This window comes from Sciurus carolinensis, chromosome 15 (genome assembly GCF_902686445.1).
Source record: "Sciurus carolinensis chromosome 15, mSciCar1.2, whole genome shotgun sequence".
NCBI lineage: Eukaryota > Metazoa > Chordata > Mammalia > Rodentia > Sciuridae > Sciurus > Sciurus carolinensis.
The window spans coordinates 5,054,769-5,079,030 of record NC_062227.1 but is presented as its reverse complement, the minus strand read 5'-3'; the positions used below and the strand labels follow the sequence as shown (position 1 = coordinate 5,079,030).

At 44.9% G+C, this 24,262-nt stretch overlaps 1 protein-coding gene across 18 annotated transcripts in view; it reads right to left on the bottom strand.

Moving 5' to 3' along the window:
- The window catches only part of Aopep (aminopeptidase O (putative)), a 316,057-nt gene that overhangs the window by 49,487 nt on the left and 242,308 nt on the right, over positions 1-24,262 (bottom strand). The window contains exons 16-18 of one of the 18 annotated variants that reach the window (XR_007105157.1): positions 20,424-20,661; positions 19,837-19,899; positions 19,177-19,656 (exon numbers count right to left, since the gene is read on the bottom strand). The exons of 10 other annotated variants lie outside the window; for them this stretch is intronic. Coding sequence is in view for 4 of the 8 variants with exons in the window: in XM_047526141.1 (XP_047382097.1) it covers positions 1,731-1,886 (156 nt within the window). In the remaining 4 variants the exon portion in view is untranslated. 7 more of the 18 variants (XR_007105155.1, XR_007105156.1, XR_007105158.1 and 4 more) reach the window with 7 other exon arrangements.

The following is a 24,262-nucleotide window of genomic DNA, read 5'->3' as shown; positions in this document are numbered from 1 at the left end:
CTCTGATGGGAATGGGGTCTATGACTTAGAGAAGTCCCTTCTACGGCTGCCACAGTTCTTCAGGACCGCATGCTGCCCCTGCGCAGGCACTGCAGGAGGCCCACAGGCAGTCTGACGACTGGATAGAGCTCTAGGATCTTTCCTGCTTCTAATGCGCTCTTTTCCAAGTCCTTCCATCTCCTAGAGCCCACTGCACCCAAAGGTATATTTTATTTGTTGCACAAAATTACGTGCACATGCATTTACCCCAGGGGAAAACTGCAAGAAAAATTTCCTGGAAAACACCTGAGTTTAGTGAGCACTGATGTCCAGGACATTGTGCATGTACAACATAACCTCAAATGACAAAACCCTACATGTGCTCTGTGGCCGAGTCCAAAAGTATTTTTGATGACTTTTAGGTGCCAAGGACAAAAATATTTTTTGTGGTTATTTGTATAGCTTATCATTTTTTAACAATGAACTCTAATCAGCTTTCTGATTAAAATAAAAGGATGACTGCAGAAAGAATTCTTAAGATGCAATGGTTATGATTGGTTAAGGCAAGCTCCCCGCTCCTTTAAAAAGATCACAATAAAGGCTAACAAACAAAAATATATTACTCCTGAAAGTGCCTAAAACAGTTATTTACACCAAGCTAAATGCCAGACACTATGACACACACTAGGAATCCCAGCAACTCAGGAGGCTGGAGATGCATCTCAGGAGTAGAGTGCCCCTGGTGGCTCAATCCAAAGAATCACAAAGAAACACACAAGAAACACACACAGCTCTCAGGTCTTTGTGTGTGTGTGTGTGGGGAGGGGGGGGCTACAAAATCCTATTTATGGACTTTGGGTGATTCCCACACCTCCTCTCAGTAGAAGACGCCTTACACATGTAAGATCCAACTAACTCACTGGCTTTCAGCCAAGGGGTCAAAGAGACGGTGCCACCTTCAAAAGGGGCACATTTAGAATGTGCGGCCCACCAAAGCTCGGTGCGTAGGGTTCTGTGAGATGGCACACGGGTACGACCAGTCAGGGCCAGCATGTGGCCACGCTGCAAGGCCAACAAGGTCACGGGGCTCTGGAACCTATGGGCCCCATGGTGACTGACGTCAAGCCTGGTGCTCCTGCCAGGTTCTCACCACCTCTCAGCTGAGCCATGCCTGGGGACATCTGGAACGAGCTACAGCTTTCACTCCATGTTAAAACCCAAAAAACAGTCCCATCATCCTGACATTTGCTGAAAGGAATGAAAAGCAATGCTTCTTTTTTAAGGATAAGTAAATACACACTGTACTTCACGGCAGGTATTACATGATTAAGTGAAAAAACTTTAAAAAGATGAAACATCTTTCAAAGGTATGAAAGACCTCCCCCATATCACATTATGACTCTGGTAATTTTAAGGGTGGTGACTCTTTGGAATTAATTCAAAATCTAGAATTTTTTTTTTTTGTGGGCAAAGATTAAAACCAAGTAGGGTTTACCAGATTAATTGTCTTCAGAACCACAACCTCAAAAAAAGATTTTATTTTCATATTTTAAACAATTACAGTTTTTAAATGTCCTTCTGAGAAATATTCTCATTCTCTCTCTCTCTCTCTCTCTCTCTCTCTCTCTCTCTCTCTCTCGGTAATGGAGACGGAAGCCAGGGGCACTCTACCACTGAGCTATATCCCCAGCCCTTTTAACTTTAAATCTGAGATGGTCTTATGAAGTTGCTGAGCCCCTGAGTAGCTGGGGTCACAGGTGTGCGCGGCCACGCCAGGCCCACCAGGTCTTACAGAGGGCGGGAGGGCGGGAGGGGGAGATGGAAGCCCTCACACCAGGGACGTCCTCCTGGAGAACCCTCAGCGCTGCGGGAGCTCCTGCAGCTACTGCCACTTCAGACACGAAAACCTGGGAAGATTCAAAACACAAACACACATATGATCCTTTGTGTTCGAGCAGCTCAGTGTGACCCCTGTCACAGGAACGCTCTCTGAGGCCCATAATCCACACTCACACACCCGATCACCCCACCTCCAGCTGAGGCATCTGAAAACATTTGCAGCAGAAGGCAAATCTGGGAGGAGAGAACGATCTGCCTGTCTGCACGGACAGACCAGCTCCGCCACACAGCAGAGGTTTTAAAATACAGGGATTACTTAAAAAACGGCAAGTCACAAGCTAAAGGAACTTCCGTACACAAGTTACTACCCACCTTAGGCACCAACAAACACTTGATTCTCAAGATGCTCCAACTGATCCTAAACTGCAGGTCAACTGCTAGCCCTGCAGACTGACCACTCAGACAGGGTACGTGATGGGGGCAGCCTTTTCAAACATGCTGAGCTTCAGGAGGGAGGTAGTGTGTGACTGGTGCAAACAATGTTTTTCTTCCTAAGAAGAAAATATTGTTCCTCTTTCCTAAGCAAAGTGCGAGGTGTACAGATGTACTCCCACTCCTTCCCTTCATTAAAAACATTAAAACATTAAAAACCCTAACAAGCGATCGAGTCCAGCCTCAAAGTGTCAGCAAGGCCGTCCTCGCCCTGTCCCCTCTGAGGTCCTCATTATAATCACACGAGCCTCTGTGTTCTCACAGGGTGGCTCAGTCCAACCTGAGACTGCCAGTTGAACAGAATCGAGCGCCACTGCCCCCACCTCCCCTTGAAGATGGGGGCATTTACAGCTTCTGAACCTGTAGGCCTGCAGCCGTATGAGGCCCAAGGAGCCGGAAGAGCGAATGAACGTACGAGTCCAATTTGAAAATGACCTTCATCTACTTCCCAACTGCTCCACCTTCAGCTCTCCCAGTGTTAAGGAGCAGGGCGTAAATTCTCTACCTGACTGTACTGGGACTCGATTTGTACTTGTCAGTTTGCAATGTCCTTTGGAATCGTGATGCTACTCTACCACATAGACCTCCAGGGCTAGGGAAGAGAAAATGGGGTGGGGAGTTTTAACAAATGTCTGAATCTCTCTTCTCTTGTCAAGGATTCCCTTTATAAAGATAGCTAGCTACTATCTAAAATTATAATAAAAATAAAGTCGAGACAACCACTTGTTACATGTTGGTTTTGAACAAGAAATGAGAACATGCTTATGTTTCAGATGTAACTGGAAATTTTCCTGCTCTCACACATGCCCTGGAGAACAAGGCAACAGGTCTGTTGGGACTCATAGCCAACTTCCAACAGAACACAAAGAGGGATATGTCCTCGACATGTCACTCAGAAAGCAACTCTCTCATTTTCAATGGCTTCATGAAGAGATAACAGCAAAACAGGGACAGCGAGCAACATACAATACTTTTAAATCCCTCTGGATTAAGCAAATAATGTAATCTGATACTGTAAATGTCTGTTTACCATACTGCCAAATTTAAGTGCTCGCACATGGAATTTCTAGCATTTAACTTCTGAATATGCAATTTTATTTTTGCTATTTCCTCTATGTAGAATCATTCTGAATTTCATACTCTACTCCCATGTCTAATGTCCCCAAATAAAGAAAATACAAAAACTGTTTTGTGATTTGCTGAGTCCTGCTGAAGATTCAACTTAAAGGTCATATTTCTAAATGTCAAAAACTTCCCACGTGACCTTTTTGGTGAAAGGCACATTAAGCAGGGTAAGTCTATCGTTCACTGAGGTGTCACACAATTAACCTAATATTTCACCGTTAGGAAGGGGAAGCTTTGGCCTGGCAATTGTACCTTCTGGGTCCCTCTCTTAACAGGAGGAATCACTGAGAAGAGGACCACAGAGTCACAAGCCTTTCAATTCTACTGGTCTGTCACATCACCTGTCAAAGAAAGGTAGGCACATGACAGAGAGGGGCAGGGAGGAGTCGGCGTTGCTGGAAAGAAGGGGTCACTGTGTGAGTGCAGAAGGCACTGTGGGCACAGGGGCCAGGCCTCTGAATGGACATGGAGGGAGGACGGCCAGCACCAGGAGGAGGAACAAGGTCTCAAGAGGAGAGGTGAAGCAAGGACACGCCAGGCTTACCTCAGTCTCGCCAGCCTCTGGGGTCCATGACCTAGTGGTGAAGAACTGCCCAGAGATTAACAGCACCCGCAGAGGAGCTATTCTTAGCCATGGGTGTTGGCTGAAGTTGCAGGCGCCTTCGCCGCCCAGTCAGGTGTGCCTCCAACTGTACCATTTCCAAGGGAACTCTCGTTACCCTAAAAACAGCAGTTCTAAAATGAACTCTCACGTTCTAGCACTTGGCACAGAATTGGGAAAATCCTTGGTCCAGCTGTGCACACTGATGCACATACACAGAGTCACTGAAGACTTTGGGTGATCTTTAAGGACAGTACATCCTACGAAATCAGCAGCAAGGCTGTTCTATCAAAAAACACAGAAGCGGGAATAACTTTAAGTCGCCCTGGCTCTACTTGACTCAGCTGTGCATTCTCCTGTGTGTCTGGGTGACTATTCCTAACACCTAACACCTGCTAGTTATAAACCCATCTCTGCTGCTACCCAACTGGGTCCACATGAGGTCCTGTGCCCAGGAGCCTACCCTGGGTCTGAGCACACTGTCAGCTGCGAGAGCATTGGCTCTTCAGGGACACATTCTCTGACCAGTCCCACTGGATGTCCCAGGTAAAGGACGCTCTGGCAGTGACTGTGACCATCCTTCCCTGCGCACCACCAGGCAGAAGAAACCATCTCCAGAGTTCACCCCAAGGCTCCTGTTTCAGTAACATCCCTGAAAGGCAGAAGGTACTCAGTGGAGCAGGACTGAGAGGCGCAGCTGAACAACAGGGCTGCAGTACGCATGTCACGCCCCTGGGAGGTGGGACTGACCTTCTGCCAGGCGACACAAGGTCTGACCAGCTGCCTGAGCTGCAACAGCTCCTGGTGCCCATGGAGCACCTGCCCTGCCCCAGCACCCAGCACAGGAGGTGCGCTCAGAGGAAGGGCGTGCTACCAGGAGCAGATGGCCATGGCTGGTCAGGGCCAGAGTACACACGGGACACAGTGTTTCCAGGCCCACTCGAGTCACGCGGAGTGTTTCTGGGCCCACGTTGGTCTGATTCCCGGGATGTGTCTTCTGACAGGGCTCCCTTCCATGTTATGGTTACTATAACAGGATGAGGGAAACCACACAGCACAAAAGGCTACGGGGGACCAGGCAACTCACAACCCCCCGCACGCACTAGAAAAGAAACACATGTAATCAAAAGAAGGGGCCGGGGCTCTGCAACATCAAAGCCCCTCAGCTGCTGCCCACGGTCCACAAATGGGCTAATCCTCAGACAGCTGGGGCAAGTCAAAAATGGTGGAAGATTGTGTTCACTGTTGGAATCGGGACACATTTCTTGCAAAAGCGAACATAAAATGACATATGTCCCAGCCACAGCTGGTGAAGCTCATGTACCCCCCACCCTGGTGTACACAGGTGAGTCCTAGCAATTCACTGGTTCTTTGTGAAGTGAACCCTCGGCCCCCTTTCATCTTGACAGAGTGCAGCTGTGACCTCACACCCCACCAGCGGCCACTGCCAGGGTGTCCCCACAGAGCTGGGCTCTCGTGGTCTGACAGAGGGCAGCACTGTGGTCAGGAATCTATAAAAGGCTGCTGGAGGACTTGGTTTCCTCTCATGCTAAGATGAAGATCTAGATGATGTCATGGACTGGCACTCTGGGTAACGTGAGGCGGGCTCAACCAGAATGTTCCACTCTTGAATGTCTGGGAGAGGAGAGAGCCTGCTAATGCTCCAGGACATTATTTTTAAAGTAAAAAGAGCAAAGATGGATTCACTGACTTTGTTCGCTAAGCACATACAGGTAAACGCTGTGAAGTCTACTAGTTGCAAAAATAATGCGCCCCCCAGATTGGTACTTCGCTTGGACTCTTGTGTTGCTAACACTACTGGAGTCCAGAGGCTGGGGGTGTGCCCACGCACCCCAGCACTGCCAAGACCAGACTTCCCGCTAGCCCTGGATCAAGCCCACTCAAGAGGTGTTTCAGAACTCAGCAAGACTGTCAGAAAGGCCAGCCAGGCCAGATAATAAGGGACAAATACCAGAAAAGAGGTGAAGTATCAGGATTCAATTACGATACTTTGAAGTCCAGGCTATTTGCATTTTAATAAAAGCCAGAAAGTAGGGATGACTGTGTAACTGCCTATTTCTTAGAAATAAGATGGGAGTATCCATTTCAGTAACCCTCAAAGTAGAACAGAAATAGTCCTGCAGTTAATTGCTGATCAAGGGCTCACCCTCCAGAATTTCTACATTATGACTAGACACACCCATCACGAGGGTGAGCTGGTGGCATCCCCTCAGATCTCAGAGCGGCTGTCAGTTTAACTCATGTTCAGAGAGAAAGAGGAAACACAGAGCAACTACTGCCACTTTGGACACCGAGGGTCACACACGGAAAGTCACAGGCAAAAGGAGGAATCCATCGGACCCTCTCCACCCGCCAATCTGGTCATGACTCGGGGCCATGCATTCACAATGCGTTCTGAGCTGTTCCAGGCTGTGTTCAAGTGAACTCAGTTAAGGTCTACGTGTCCCCAGGACTCCAGCTGCAGTGAAGTGCTGAATTCCAGTATTTTTAGTCAATCAAGTTACTTTTTATGAAAGGTACAGAATAAGTCTGTCCATAAAGCAGAATTCCAAAAAGAATAGAATTCAATTAATTTAAAAATAAAAATTGGCTGAATGATCCTGATGTCACAAAGTAGAGGTCACAAATATAAAACATACTATAATTCTTTTCAAATAATTAATTTCCCTGAAAGACTTAGAGGAGGAATACCAAAATATCAAGAGAAAATAACTTTCTAAATGACTGAATTACCAGTAATTAAAAAATTTCTTTTTAAAAATCCCCTTATTTACTCTATCAGAAAGAACTACCTTGATGTGCTCTCTCTTTCTTTCTCTCTCTCTCTTTCTCTCTCTCTCTCACACACACACACACACACACACACGCACGCGCATTAAATTTCTTATCTTAGTTTGGTTTCATTGAAACTACAAGCTGAACTGAAATTTAAAAATATAGGAAAGGCATCGCACCAGAAAGCAAAGGTGAGCTACTTCATGCAGAAACCAGGAGTGCAGCGCGGCTACAGCGGTCACTCAGCATTGACTCAGCTTCAACACCCTGAGCAACGGGAGCTGGAATCCCCGGCCTCCTGCAACCACTGCCACCCTGGCTTCTAGGTCAAGTGCAGGAGAGCAGACCACTGTGCTGTCCCTTGGGCTCCCCCAGGGGCTCACAAAGGCTGATGCAAAGTCAAGTTTCTGTATCATTAATGGACTTGGTTATACTACATTAACTAAATTAAAACAAACTTCTGACTCCTACCCTAAAGTAAATCTTTCTCAGGAGCCTTCATGATATGGCTGAATTCACTTTCTTCCCCCTCCATGAGTCCCTGATGAGCTGCTGGAGGCAGTACTTACAATTAACGCTATGAAATGAGGTGGTGCAGACCTGTAATCCCAGTGGTTTGGGAGGCTGAGGTAGGAGGATTGCAAATTCAAACCCAGCCTCAGCAATTTAGTAAGAGCCTATCTCAAAATATTAAAAAGGCTGGGGATGTGGCTCAGTGGTTAATGCCCCCATGTTCAATCCCTGGTACACACAACACACGAACAAACCTAAAACCAAACCAAACCAAACCAAACACACTGAAATGCCCAAAATACCAATAACAAAGAAAGAAGGAAAACATTAATTATTGGAAAACCCACCACCTTCCTTCCATCAGTGCTGAAATCATTAACAGCTAGTAAAACACAATGGCTCCCAAATTCCAGGGATGATGGAGTGACTGGTATGGCATCAAATGGCAGGAATCCAAGGCGAGGAAAGGGACATGCAGCACGTACAAAAGGGCACCTATGTCGTGGGTTCCGGGCAGCTCCACCTGCTGGGAAGACACAGGCTCTGGAGCACAGTTCCTCATCAGGGGCTCTGGCAGGCAAAAGGGCAAAGGCCAGGACAACGGAGGCCATCCGCATCTATGCCATGCCCACAGGAACTGGGAATGTCACCGTGGAGCCCAACAGGCTGATTCTTCCTTCGCATCTCTGCCTTAAGACTTTCAGGTATCTCTCTTCTCAGAAAGGTGTGCCAGGCCTCTTCACGGCCCTGGTTTTCCACTGAGAGACTTCATGGTAAAGGAGAGATGCCCACGTCCTAGGGAATACTAGAGTCAACTTAGAGGCTGCCCCTAGCCACTTGGAGGTTTGCTCCTGCAAAGGCTCTGGAGTCCAGGTCTGCTGCTGCCTCCTGTCAACTGTCACTCCTTCCACCTACACACGGACGCTGCATTCCAGTAACGCACGCCCCAAACCTGTGGGAACCAGGAGCCAGCAGCTCTCACGGTTTAGAAACAGAGCCTCACTCTTAAATCTATCCTGAAACGAGATCCTCAGATAACCTATGCCACACTCATGGTACGCACACGGTGGTAGAGAGGACCTGGCGAAATGCCTCATCTGTAACAAAGGAAAATTAAACAGAAAGTGGGTTGTGATGCGTTCATATGGATTTCCAAGCCGACACCTAGAAGCATGAGTACCCTCCAAGGCACAAGGGGGTGGGCGTGCAGGAGAATCACTGCAAACACCAAGCTGCTACGACACAAGCCACAGCAGAGACGCCATGTGGTCCCTCAGATGCCACCACAGTACCCCAGTGCTGCGGAGCTTTGCTAAAATGGCCAAGTATTCTTAAAAAAATTCAACACCACAAATCTTCCCAGATTTACCTGGTAGTCACATTCCTAGAAACCTTGGTAAATATTAAAATTGTGTATATAAAATAGGTTCTAAGCCCAAATACTGTGCACCGCTCACCTGTACAGCTGCAGCAGGGGCTTAAGACTGTGGAGAAGGTGCCAGAATTCCCCAGCCTGCCAGGATGTGCTGAGTGCCACAGGCACCTGCCCCGGGACCACACCCACACACTCCGGGAGCACCCTCCGTCACTGAGACACCCACGTCAGCCCACAGCATGGTTTTGCCCACTGTGAGGACCACCCCTTCATATCAAAAGGATCTTGCGTGACAAAGTGCCTCCGGTGGCCACAAGCACTGGGGTACACTATGTCCAGCTGCAACTGCTTATGCAGATTTAGACTCGGAGAGCCACCTCTGCCTCTGTTTCCGGGGCTCTGGAGCCCAAGCGCGGCAGCATGTGCACCCAAGGGCCGCCCCTCGCCTTGCCTCTGGCTGGGCTGCAGGTTCCCCTTCAGAACGCCATCTTCTCCTAGTGCCTGCTAAAACCCACTGTGGGCAAGCACGAGTTCAAAAGACTGGAGTCCACAACTGGTGTGCAGGCTCTGCTCAAAGGGCGACTGACCACAGGCCTCACCCATGACGAAAGGGCCACTTTACCCGGGTGCTCTATCATGACTTAGCTGGAAGAACAGGTAGGTGTACTTGACTAGTGCACTGCAAAGCCTCGAGTAAAAGAAAATAACCAGCAACTTCGGCCATCAGGTCATAAAAACGCAAAGCAATTCCTGCCATGTTGAACCATGTGACAGAGCCTTCCTGCACAGCTTCTGCAAGGCCTGTGGAAACAGCCCACACGGATACAAATACTGCTAGCTGCATTTTGAATAAAGCATCCTTAAAAATTAGACACTGATTATCTAAACCATCATAAGCCATGGCTCTTTACAGCCATGTGTGTCTGCTATATATTACATCAATGTGTATAATCGAGAATATAAACTGAAAAACACTGGTTTGAATCCCAGGAAAAACAAAAAAAAAATCCTTTTTCTCAGTGTAAGTTAATTAAATATTTAGACAATAATATCACATACACACACTCTCCACACTTTCTATCAAGTCCAACAGAAACAATGTAACTAAATTGAATTTAGGCAAACTACTGAGTGCATGAATGGTGGGAGAAGCCAGATTTGAGGGTAGGGCAGCAAAGACTACAATTTTAGTTAACCTGTTAACAGTATTTGAAAAATTCAAAAAGCTTAGAAATAGCTCCTAGCTTTCTACTGTCTCTAAAAATATAAAATAAGAGGGGAAACTAAGGTTATTTCTTAAACACAGCCTATGGCAAAGATGTAGAGAAACTTGAAAGTCATACATCACTGGTGGGAACTTAGTATTTTCCACTCTGGAAAACAATGTGGAGATTTTTTAAATCATTACATTACATTTACTTTTGACTCCTAGGAATATACCAAAGAACTGAAAACACATGTCCATACAAAAATGTGTATGGGTCTCCTAGCAGCATTATTCATGACAGCCTTAAGCAGGAAACGATCCAAATGTGTGTCAACTGGTAAACAGCTAGACAAAATGTGGTATGTCCATACAATGGAATACTACTCAGGGATAAAAAGGAACAAACTACTGAAATACATTGCAATATGGATAAGCCTTACAAACATGCTAAGTGAAAGAGAGTACATAAAACCAAATATTGTATGAATCCATTGACAGGAAATATTCAGAAAATGCAAATCTACAAATCCTTCCTAGGGCTGGGGAGAGGGAAACAAATGGGGAGTGAGTACTAAATGGGCACTAGGAATTTTTCTTGGATGACAGGAATATTCTAAAACTGAGTTGGGTTGATGGTGGTGCAACTCAGTTAACTTACTAAAAATCACTGAACTGTTTATGTAAATTATATCTCTAAGTTTCCAAAACATATATAGACACACATACACCCTATGACTGAAGACCTGGACAGTCATGAAGTGTCAAAACTGTGTTTTAAGCTGGGTGTGGTGGCACACTTGCAGCCCCAGCAACTTAGGAGGTAGAGATGGGAGGATCACAAGTCCAAGGCCAGCCTCAGCATATTAGTGAGACTCTGGCTTAAAAAATAAAAAGAGCTGGGAATACAGCTCATTGGTAAGGCACCCCTGGGTTAGAGTCCTAGTACCAAAAAAAAAAAAAAAAAAAAAAAAGCAAAAACTGTGTTGTGGGTGTGCCTCTCCTGACTTCAGAGTGGAAAAGATGACCTCAATCCATCAGCATTATGAGAATGCAGAATTCTGCTATTCAATTTCCTCTGAAAGATAATAAGGGAGCACAGGGGAGAGGGAGACAGGCAGGGAAGCAAATGAATCTGCTCTTCCTCATTTCAGAGTTCAACCCAGGTCACAGCCCTGTTAGACTATAACCAGGCAGAACTTAGTTATCACTGCGTCCTGCCGGTGGGGGCAGCGCTGGGGCCTGGGACCAGGCGGAGCCCACTAATGATCATGACCACTGTGCTATAAATACGGGACTTCTGCAACGGGAATGGGCAGGACACCTAGGCCAAAGATGCCAACAGATGCTCTGAACATTAGCAAATGAGAAACTAGTGAAATTCTTATGTTTAGCTCACGTAACCTAGCTAGCACAAATCCTTTACCTCCCAGACCTCAAAATTAGGTTTTACTTGTTAGAATCAATTCCAGCTTACTAATTACACACAACGAAAATATCAATGTGTAAGTGTGCATGGTGACCTGGGACCACCTATCTGGCCTTTCCCTCTCTTTCCTGACGATTAGCTTTTGTAAGCACCTACTAAGTTCACAGCTGCTGTCGGGGAGGCCTGCCAGCCGCTGCACCAGCTCTGGGACACAGACTCATCAAGAAGCCCTTCCATGGGGCAAGGGGAAGGCTGGCACAGTACCCTGCTGTGGACACAGCAGCAGTTTTGGGTCCCCTGTGCAGTGGCCGTGGCTGATGTATTCACTTACGGAGGCTGCAAGGGGCACAGACCAGCCCAGGGGAAGACAGGTCATGAAGGAAGAGAGCGAGGACAAGCTAGTCAGTTTCTGGAGCTCTCGACCGTCCACAGCCAGGACTCCTCAACTGCCCCTACCATCTACTCACAGGGGGTCCCAGCCAGAAGCCAGGGTGCCTGTGCCCCATGCAGAAGGCGAGCATCTCAGGACCACCTTACAACTCTGGACACCAAAGAAGAGAAAAACAACACAGTAAAAAGCATGTGAGCAATAGGAAGGCCCATCTGAGAGAAATGGTGAGGAACTGTGTTCAGTCAAAGCTGATAGGGCAAAAAATCCATCTCGTGAAAAATGAAGTGCTGTGGAAAGAGCGGAACAGGCAGGAAATGGGAAGTGCTACACTTATCCCCTCCTCTCCCACTACCCCCTGGAGCGTTTCCTCTATTCTGAGAGAAAAGCAATGAAACTGCCTACCAAGATCCTCCCTCTGCCCAGACGCCCTGACACGGTGGGCAACGTGCCCCGGCCAGGGCGCCCAGATGCCACCAGTAGTCAACAGGGTCACACCAGCATCACACCTGGAAACTGCTGTGACCAGTCAAGTCGGCAGTCACTGCCATCAGAGGAGAGCCGCTGCCCGGGAGAGAACAAAGCCTGTTCCAGAGGCTCCACACTGGCCCTCACTGTACCTGGGCCTGCAGCGGAGTTGCTGCTCTCTCTCAACCAACGTAAGAATATTCCAAGGATGCCAAGGACTAATGAGAATGGCTGGTGGCATTTTCTCATGACTCACTCCCCATTCCCATCCCACGTTCCCACTCATTCCTTACTCTGTATTTAAAGTACACTTCACTGGGAAAATTAGGGATCAGGTGAGGAGAAGTGGCAACCTGCCTAAGCTGATAGAGTTGGCTGGCTAATATAACATTTGACATGAAAATCATCCTACATAAAAAAGTAATTTCTTTCCCCATAAAAAATTCAAGCAGGCTCATAACTGAGAGGGCATGTGGAGTTTCAATCCTCAGCAATTAGGAAGCCTGCGTCAGTCCACTGGGCTTTGTCCAATGGCCCTTTTAACTGCTTGAAAATGAGGTCTGATTATCAAGTCATGTTATGGCTTACCTATAAAAACTTCTAAAAAATATTGATCCTTGATTACATAAGCAAGGTCATTCTGAGAAGCCTTTTTAAATCATGCATAAGCCATTACTCATAGCTGAGACAACACTGGACGATTTCTCCAGTGTCTAAGTGGGTTTCTGTTAGTAAGTCAGCGCCCGGGGAAACTTGTTGCCTATTGGGAGCTGATAAGCCCTCTGGCTGCTGGCTGGATGGTTGTGGATAGCTCCACATTTGCTTTTAAGGTTTCCTGGAATTCTTCAGCGCCCAGGACACCAAGCACTTACGTTTAGGATGATCAGACTTCTGTAAAAAGAGCTAAGGCCTCAACCAAATCAATACAGCAGTCCTGATGACTGATTAAACTCTGTTGGAAGGAGCCTGGTGGAAACTGAGATCTGCCCGGGGCACACTGCCTCCAAGCCCAGGAGCTTCTAGGTCAGCCTGGGACAGATGGACCCCTACACCTTGCACCTTGTGGCTGGGACCTGCTGAGAAGGGACTGGACTGTGGCCTGGGGACATCCAGCTGGCCCACAGAGGCTCTAAACATAGCTCCCTCAGGGCCACTCTTCTGTGGCTGCAGTTCCTGGTCAGTCATCCTGATCCTCAAGGCTCCTTCTGTGCTCATGACAGCATCGACACACGACTCTGTGCCTGAAAGTGCTGCACAGAAGCTCAACAGTGACAACAGGAGTCCCTCCCCTCTGTGAGCAACGAGCCGGTGGCAGCACCTTGCCAACGAGGAAACTGAGGCTGGCGAGGGCTAGATTGTCCAAGGTAGAAGGTAGGAAGGGGTGAAGATGGAATTTCCATCGCCTGTCTCAGGACCAGTTCATGTCATTAAGGACTACAAAGAGGAGAAAAGCACTTTAGATTTTGATATCATTCGAACAGCACGATGACCTGCAGCTTCAGGAGGTCTCCAAAGTTCTGAGGAGGGAGAAGTGACTGAAGACCACACGTGTGGGAAGGGGAGAAGAGTGTCCCCTTCAAATCAGTCAGCAATACTCCGGCGAAGAGGGTGCCGTCAGAGGACTTCTTGTGAAGGAAAAGGTCTTTCACAGGTGAACGCTTTTTACTGGATTTTTGTTAAAACAGCTACTTCACTTTAATTGACTTATTTCTAAAATGACAGTAAGAAACATTATAATGAACTGTCTTTAAAAAAAAATAAAATTTTTCCAAATATACTGGTAAGTTTTTCACAGGAAAAAGCCTAGGAATTCCGTACAACTACTTTCTTCTTAATCTTCATGTAAATGACATGCTTCACCCTCCAGATGCCCAGAAGATCAATGTGAAGACAAGTAACAGAACACAGACGTCCTGATGTAATCATAATCCACCTCTCCCTCCTCTAACAGCACATGATCTTCAAACAGGTTTGAGGAAAAGTTAAAAATTGACAATTTATGAATACACGTTCAAAATCTGTATCAATCCCTTATTCATTCTCCTTTTTCCTCCCGTATAAAAACTGGAAGAGTAAGAGTTCTGGAGAAACAAATCTGATTTCTTCATCACTGTGAGCTCCAACACAATTCCAAACAAGGCGACCGTGAAGGGGAGAGGGCAGCCATGCTCCGCCTTCTGCCTGGGGGCCTGCTTTGCTCCTCCTTTACTTGTTCCACTGAGCCTCTCCCTGGTAGGCTCCCTGTGACAGTGACTTTGCATTACACACAGGGCAATTGTCTCGGAGCAAAGGCGCTGGTCAGCCTGTGAGTCAGGCAGAGGCAAACAGTGCCAGCTCTGGAAAGGGCGCGGGAGCTCTGATCCAAGATGGAAGTCGGTGGCCACACTGCAGGGCTCCACTCAAACCCTGTTCTCTGAGACCGAAGGCAGGTTAAATTGTGTGTGCTGTGCCTACACCGGCACACCTGCAAGCACACCCGCCCAACACACACACACACACACACACACACACACACACACACAGGGTGCATCACTAATCCTCTGCTGGAAGATTATTTCAGCCTCATTTAGATTTGCCTCATGATAATCTGGCTTTCCAAGGTAATGCTATTGTTGACCAAGTCACTGACTTAATCTCTAATAAAGACACAAGTGTGCCAGGATTCTGAGGGCAGGAATATCATCTGACACCCATTTCTTAGCACCTTCCATTTTGCTGGCAGGGAGGGATGAAGGAGGGAGAGAAAGTCTTCCGTGTGTGTGAATCAGCTCAGTACCTACCTGCTCTGTTCCCTTGCCAGTTACACTGCACAAAAGATACAAGCAGTTTTTCCCCTAAGCCTCATACTTTGCCCTCCAGTAGCCCAGAGGGTTCTGGGGACTAACTCTTCATGATCCAAACTCAGTATTAGTTTTATCAGTAACTGGAGGTTAATTTGGCCCATAAGCAAATAGCCAAGTCAGACTATAAAAAAATTCACTTAACTCTTAATTGCATACATCAAGGCAGGTTATGCATGACTGTGGAAAGCAGCTTGCATCAGAGGAACAAACCAGTAACAAATGTTAAAACATACCTGTGCAGACGATGAAAGGGCACTTGGAAGAGTGCCTCTACTGCGTCTGAAATAAAACGTTTAGGTATCTGGCCACATGTCTGATTTAAAACACACAAACGGTATTTTTATGTCACAGTTGCTTGCTCTGTGACAAACATCACAAAACCTACAAATAATCTGTGCTCTGTGCAATTCACTAATTAAACATGTGGACCCTTGGAGACACCCAGCTGTGTCAGCAGCAGTACCTCTGCCTGCCCTCAGGAATGCCTGAGCTCTCACAGTCTGACCCAGCATGCTCCTCGGCAAGCAAAGATGAGGGAGGTCCTCAGTGAACTGGAAAAGGTCCTACAGGTGTCGCCTCGAGTCCCCCAGACTTCTTCCCCTGCCTCCTTCAGTGTCTGACTCACAACACAAGGCCAGCTTGACACGCTTCTCCTCACCCGAACCCCAAAGCTGCTCCATTGCCAGGCCCAGGAGACAGAGCAAAACCTGGGGCAGTGGACGCTGGACTGGTCCCACCGGTCAGTGGCCTGTGAGCAAAAACCTCAGGACCTCCATGTTTTCACATGGAAAATGAGGGTTTGAACTGGATAAGCCTGAAAGGCCCTTCCCAACTCATACAACCCTGGTCCTGTACAGCTCTGCAAGGAAGGCTCTCAGCCGAAACTGCGGGTGCTGACTTTTCTGTGATGGTCCCTCTAACAGGAAAGTACTTAAGACCTCGCACAGCTTTTATAGCTCAGTCGCCACCATACTCCTCCAGTTGTCTGACTGACAGTTCTTCCAGTTATTTTGGACAGCTTCTTGCTGGTAGCAATTTTATTTGATGAGGCTGTGTCAACTTTGCAGTTCTTCCTGATGTGGTCTGAAGCCAAGATGTGAATTCCACAGGCCCAGAACACTCACGTCTTCTCTAACATCTAGAAACCCAACACGACCAGGAATCACTACAGAGAAAACAACAATTTCAGAGAAACTAGAGTTCACTTTCTGTCATAGAATAAATTAGAACAATGCAACCCTATTTACCAAAAGGTAACAAGTAGGTCCAAACCTTCTCTTATGGAGGAAACTGCAAAATGACGATGCAGGAAGAGTCAGGGCTGGAATTAAGAGTCTTTCCTTGGCCGGTGTCTGCATAAGCTCCAAGAGCCCATGAGAAGAACTTCACTTCAAATCAAAAAGCAAAATGATTTGCTGAGTACATGAAATGATGACGGAATATTCCAAAACGGAAGTATGATAGAATACAAATCTCATCAACCTGAAAAATACTTTGAGAACTTCTAACTTAGAAGGAAACAATGATAATTTGTCCCACTATAAGGGGCAAATTAAAGAGAGACACAAAGGAAACGATAACAGTATCTCTGAGAAACACAACTGACTTTCTTTCATAAAACCAAAAGATGGGGTCAAACATAGGAACTTGTAAAATCCCCACTGCTATATTTGCTGGTGGCCAAAGAACAGTTACAGGAAGAAACCAAGGCTGATTTTGTTTGTTTTAGTCTATAAATAAATTTGAGAATGTTTTCCTGTCCACTGTCGTGGAGGAGGAGAAGAGCGGGGTAGTACTCCCCACACCCGTCAGCTCCCAAAGACACGCCCGGGAGGCATCGAGTACTCAGTGAGGGCCAGGCGCCCCGGTGCCCCACCAGGCTCTGAGAGGGCACATGCTGACCCATTTTACAGGCTGCACAGGCGTGGGGTCAGCCCAGGGGCCAGGTTGGCTGGTCTGAGCGTGACGACAGAGTAGAGGAGACCTCCCCAAGGCACTAGCACTTCTGCAGAAAACACACGCACTTCATCAGACACAATTCCAGAGAGAAGCACAACAGACCACTTCCAGAAGAGGAAGAAACCACACCTTACGATGCTACAGGGCACAGAGGGTTCTGAGTCACAGGAGCCGAGAGTCAGAAAAAAAGCAGCTTGCTCTAACCCCGCCTGACATGGGAGAGTCCAAGATTCAGGGACTCACTGAGGGACCCGGAAGGGACACTGAGACTCCCACCAGCAGGGCCACAGCCTTCTGGCCTGTGAAATGGAGGACAAAAGCATCGTCAGGGTACCTAGATACCCTCAGATGCTCTCAAGAGACAGGAGCATTAAATATTAAGATGTATGCTTTAACACCCACCAGAATGGCCAACAAAACGAAGCCCGGAAATGCCAAGTGCTGACGAGGAGATGGAGAAACTGGAACACTTTGACACTCAGGTGGGAACGTAAGGTGGTGCGGCTACTTGGGTGGAGGACCTTTACCAGGGAGCCACAAATCTACAAGCCACAGGGCCACTCCAGCCCTAGGTATCCACCTGAGAAAGGAAAACTTACGTCGACTCAAAGACAATAACACCCAGTGCTCACAGAAGCATTATTCATAACAGCCAAAAGTAGAAAAAAAAAATCCAAATATCTAATACCAGTAAATGTATGAGCAACATGTATTCTATTCACACAATAATATTTATAACAAAAAGGAATAAACTACTGATATGTGCAAACTGCTGAGCTTTACACAAAAGAACAAGATCCAAAAGACTAAATTGTGTATGATTCAATTTATGTGAAATTTCTAGAAAAGGCAAACTGTAGAGTCAGAAAGCAGATCAGCAGCTGCCTGGAACTGGGATTGGGAATGGGGACTGCCTGTAAATGGACACAAGGGACTCTTTGGTGATGGAGACATTCTACAACTAGCAGCAGAAAATTGCCATAGAAAGTTAAAACTTCAGCACGACTTTTATGACCTGCAGTTATAGAAGTGAGGCCACATAAAATAACTATCATTCTCTTGTCTACATTTCCTTTCTTTGACATAAACAAACATCTGAATTGTCACAGATATATAGTTAAAAACTCAAGTTTTGGCAAACCAGCACTTCTTTTTTATTTTTTTAAATTTTTTTTAGCACTTCTTGATTTGTAAAATGGGAGCTGGGTTTGTGGCTCAGTGCCTCGCATGTGTGAAGCCCTGGGTTTGATCCTCAGCACCGTATAAAAATCAATCAATAAAATAAAGGTATTGTGTCCATCTACAACTAAAATAGCAGGTGTGTAAAATGTTAAATGACATGGAAATGTTTATACTTCCATTTGTTCTGAATTAACAGAAAGATAAAAAGGGTATATAACTACTTTTTAAAAGATGTTTGAGAGGGTGGGGGGTCATGCTATGGTTGTGGTTCTGAAAACATCTGGGATGCTTTCTGAATGACAGAACATCCGAAAATCATGAGAGACCAAAACTCTGAAAAAACCCTGAAACTTGAAACCAAAAGTTTAGAAGAAAACAGAAAACCTAATCAATGAAAATGAAAGGGGAAAAAGGCACGTGACGGTGGAACAGACTGAAAACCTTATGTCCCCAAGTGCAAAGGCAGCCTACACTCGTTACAGTAAAGAGAAGAGGAACACGAACTTCAGTGTGATTTACATGCTCATAAAGACAATCTGAATCTTGAAATCATGATATCATCAAGGCTACAATAAAACAAAAGCTGAATGAACTGAACGAAGATCTGTCCCTTGCTCGCAGCTCAGCGAGTGCTGTGGATGATGACAGCAGCTCAGTGACGTGAACTCCTTCCTGCCCTGGATGCTCCGGCACTATCTGCACCTGAGACACACATCTATCTGATTCTGCTTTCCCCTCCAGATTCTCACCTCTGCAATCCTTTGAGGGCTGCTTTCTATTCCCTTTTGTGCACTGCAGTTGACTCCTTACCCAGGACTTTATTGTTGTGGATATGAAATGAAATTAGTAAATAAACTGTCTAAACACAGAATATGATAAGAAACATGTTATATACAGAATTATGGATACATTTCTGGCCTTCCTTGGGTTTCCAAATCATCCTGATTCCTAAGGGTCAGCAGAATCTCTGTGATAGGTTCCAATCTCACTTGCAAAACATGGATGAATTTATTTTTAAAAATCACATATTCAAATAGAAACACCAGCACTATTTATACACAGATCAATCAAGCCCGTATATGTGCTTACAAATCAGGTAAAAGCATTAAAATGGATTTGGCTAATTCAATTACCCAATTTCCCACTGTAATCTGCAGACTGCATTTGCAAACAGTTGCATTACCCAAACAAGGCTGGGCCTGGAAACTCCAGGGCAGAAAGCCCCAGGTAAAACGCCCTGCACACTCCCAGCAAGTTTCTGCTGCACTGACTTGTATTTATTTATCACATGCCATTTCTAGGTGATCTTTGATACATTGTGTTTTATCTTCCCACAGCCAGAAAAATGACATCTTGTTTCCTTGGTATTTTCCAGCAGCTTCTTACAGGGTCTCACATACAACAAATTCAACAAAACATGTTGGCTGATTAGGTTGACCTGGGTTTTCAGCAATCCTCACTATCTGAAAAATAAAAGTAATTTTTTTCTGTGTATCTTTCTATGCATATATCATGTGAGATCATGTAAACCCAAAGCTCAGACGATGAGCAAGAGTGTGAGAAGAACCCGATGGAGAGGGGGTTCCGAGGTACTTCTGCTGTTGGCCTGAGTCACCCAGAAGCTACCCAAACAGCCTACTCACCACGTGTAATCCAGGGAATTCCACTGCCCGTGTCTCCCGCAGAGCCAACTCCAGCCTGTTTGTCTACAAAATGAATAAATTCTAACAACAGGGGACTTTAAAGGATAACAAGATAGCAAAATAATAAACTGAAGAACGGGAACTTTGTATACATTCTCTTACTCAGTTTCAAACCTACTCCACAGAAGTACAAAACAAACTGTTAATTCCCACTTTACAAATGAGGAAAATAAAGCTTACAAGTCAAGTGACAACTGGGGAGAGTGATTCACAACGAGACACATTAGAGTTGAATTACTGGAATTTAATGGAAAAAAAATCTGGGTATCCAGGATAAAAGACCAGGTTACTCCAAGGAGGAAAGGAAACGACACAAGTCAATAACAATACGTTTAAAGAAATTTAAATTAAAATACAATATAAGTCAAGGATTTTATATGTAGCAGAACTAACTTTCAGGTATAAAGAAAAACTATCAACATGCAAGAACTCAGACAATCCAGTTGCCCAAGCTCTTCCTGAGACATCGGCCAAGAAGTAGCTTTAAAATGACAGAGAAGACATCAGCCTAAGAACAGATGGTTTACCTGCAGAACTGGAACTGTGCGTTTCTGGACGACACAGCGCCGTCACACATGTGGTGGCTGTGTGCTCTGACACTGCAGGCAACCATCAGAAAGGGAGGGTGAGAGTCAGGAACAGACAGCGGCTTGGGAAGGGCTCACAGGCGTTTGTTTCAAAGCAAAAAGACACCATTTCAATCCACGCAATGGAAGACACGCAACAGAGGGCAGGACAAGTTAACGTCTAATTTCACTATTGCTCCTAGCAGGAATCAACACATGAGAAAAATAACAACAACAACAAAAAAAAAAAAAAAAAAAAAAAAAAAAGAAGAAAGAAAAGAAAAGAGAAAAATGCTATGTGAAAATAAGGACAAAAACAGAAGCCCCCAAACACAAAACAAGGGACAAAAATTCACTAAATTATATGAAAAAAAACAGGGCTAAACACACTGATTTTATTAGGACCTATTAGATAAAAGGATTCCCAGAGATAAGTGAGCCAGGTGAGGTGCTCCAGGGGCAAGTGGCAGTCATCTCCACCTAGCTCCCTTTCTAGAGGAGGTGAAAAGACCACCCATGGAGAAGCTGGGAAACCTCAACCAAATACACACTAATGAAAACCAGTATCACTAAGACCAAAACAAAGAAGATAAAAATCTGATTGTTAAACAGGAAAAATTTTTAAAATGCAATAGCCAGGCATGAGTTTATTAAAATATGCATCTTTTGTGGGATTCATTCATCACTTCATTTGAGAAATACTTATTGAGGCTGCACTTTTCTAAGTGTTGGGAATTGAGGTTGAGTATCACTTTTCCTTTGTGCAGAGAGTCAGAAATATAAATGAGATAAATGTTGGCTGGGCTAAAGATGTTAGCAGGCCCTAGGTTCAATGATCCCCAGTACCACCAAAAAAAAAAAAAATACAAGCCACTTAAAAGAGAAGATCGATGGAAACAACGGCATGTCCTAGCCCACAAGGACACCAGTAGGTGCTACTAAAAATAACGCATCTTATTAGCAGCATATGAGACCACGCACAAAACAGCAGCTCATTAAAATGCCTAAGATGAGAATGACTGCCAAGTAAAGCATTCAGTCACAGGAACGAAACTATAAAAGTAACTAAAAACCACAAAATTTTTCTCTGCCTGCCTCCCTTTTCCAGTCGAACTCTTATGCTTATATGAAATGGCTTTCATTTTCATGACATGGAAGAGTTGATGGCCGCTGGCATCAAACACGCTAAAATCAACAAAAGTGTAATTATCTGCACGCTTTCAAGTGTTTTCAAAATACGTGCTGGTTGGAATTTTCCTGATTTAGAAATATGTGCTTTATGCTGGTGGTCTAGGGCTGTCAATAACCTGACAGGAAAGAATTTTAAAATCTTGCCCAACGCATTCTTTCCTATAGCAATTATTTGACTTGTTCATACCTCACCTACTTCCACAACATCCTAATGTCACACTGTTGGTCGTGACACTACTTTGATGGTACACACACACACTTAGGCAGGGCCTGACACACTACAAGTGTTTGAGCTCTGACTCCGTTAACAGTTCAATTTAAAATTCGCTCCTTTTAAAATACGTGAATAAGTAAGTGGGTGACTGTATTGCCCTTTCCCCTGTTGCGCTAGTTGAAAATGGGAAGGAATTTTAGAACAACTAGAATTCTCAGAACGTTTGTTTAAAAACTGCAGTTCTTAAAAAAAAAAATCTATGGAATAGACGAAAATTTAATGGTATAAAATTATACAGATCAGACTTCCCTCCTGAGGCTGCCACATTTTATCAGCAATTCTTCTGGTCCAGCTTTGGCTGGTGGGGGTGGTGGGGGGGCAAGATTTCGTGAAACCAGATCTAATTTGAGATCTGGGTACAGAGGATTTAATAAATGATATATCTGTTAAGGATTTATAAGGGGGGGGGGGAGGAGAGACCCCACAAAGACCAAATTACTCGCAGGTCTAAGTACAGCAGCAATGAAACAAGGAGTTGCGCATTAGGGGCACTGTGATCAACCCCCGTTTGGCTTAATTACTTTTAATAAATTACTCTGCCTCCCCACATCACTGAAGTAAGTTGTCATCCAGAGGCGCAATCAGCACCCTCAGGACAGAGCCACTCACAGACAGGGTTGGAGGGAGGGTGGGCAGTGGTGCCTGGGAGCCATGACTCATTAGGATCCATAAAGCTCTTCCATGGAAATGGAGTATCAAGGACGCTATTGTAATTATGAATTCTCATAGGCCAGGAGCACTCCCGAAAAGGCCAGGGCTTGGGCCTGGGAGTCACAGGCGGGATCGGCCTAGGGGCGCGGTCGCAGGCCACAGGGCTTTCGGCACCGCAGAGGGACTCTCCCTTCAGCACTCTCCCATGGCACTGTGTGTACCCATGGCTCCTGGGTCAGGCCTGTCTCAGTCACCATCTGCTCTTATGGGTTCAAGAAAGAGCTAAATAATTTTTATTTGTCTTAAATGTTGGTTTCCAGAAACCATAACTGAACATAAAATAGACTTTTGTCACAAAAGGCAAACAGCACTATTGCACTTTGTTAAACAGTTTAAATTTTGTACCTACCTTTCTTATTCTGAATATTATAACTGTAATAAAAGTATTTCTTACAACGTATAAAATTTAAAAAGAAAAATTAAAGGATGCAAAATGCATAAACCAAGCTGGATTTTATATACCCATTTTAAAATCTGTGAATTAGTATTCCAACTAAGGTTATCATGGACTGTAATTTAGAATCAAGAATCTGGAAAGGACAGATGAAAGTGGAGTGAAATGTTGCATAATTTAGGAAGGACCACTGTCACAAAGAAAATAGTGCTGATATTTTTTTCTCACACTCAGAAAAGAGAGCTTATCATTTGGCCCCAATTAAAACAGTCACTAAATACAACAAAGACCATATTTCCACCACCATCTTTTTTAGATTTTTATCTTTCAATCTGGATTATTTCAATGAAAACTTCATCAAGTTTTTAAAAATTTATGATGTAGAATACTGCTTTTCAGTTCTGGCAGAAAATAAAAATTAAGGTGACCTTAAAGGGGGCTGCCGTTGGAAATCCTCTGCACCTAGCGTGAGTCATGACTAACTGTAACAAAGGCCAGAAGGCTGGCCCTGCACACTCGTTTGGAAACCACTAGCGTACATAAAAGATTACTTGTTAGTTACAGCGACTGTTCAATTTTTTGTGTTTCAAAAATAAGCCAAAGAAACACTTCCAGTACCATCATGTATACTTAGTGGTGACTAGTTGTGACCAGAAATGAGTATGTAAAATTCACCTTCTGCATATTCAGACAGATAAAAACAAGGAAGGACAGTTCTTTTGAATCTGAAAGTTGAAATTTTCTTCCTTTAAAGAAGTCAATCATACCCATTCATATACTTTTCTTAAAACACATTATTTCATACATATTATTGTATAATTTCTACAAATATTGAAAATTTATCAAAACTTACATAACTTTACATGTCTATGTTTATAAAAACATTATCCCTTAATTTCTGATTGTATTACATAATTTGTATTTATCTTTGAATCAGATAAAGGTAAAAACCGGAAAAAATATGTTCTTCCAAAGTCAATAGCCATTTGGGAAGATATTGTTCACATACAATTTACTGTTGCGATCACAATACTTAGGCTGCCCCTGGAGAGCTGGCTCACCCTTCCAGCCCGACTGTTCTTCGTGAGTCAATTATGTTCTTGCTTTTTGTTGTAAAACTTACTCAAACTAAATAGTAAGGACTTGAAATAATGAAAAAGGAAGAATATCAGAATGGAAGGAGAAAATACCCTAGGACCAAAAACAGAAGAGAGGCAAGTTTGTTATTTT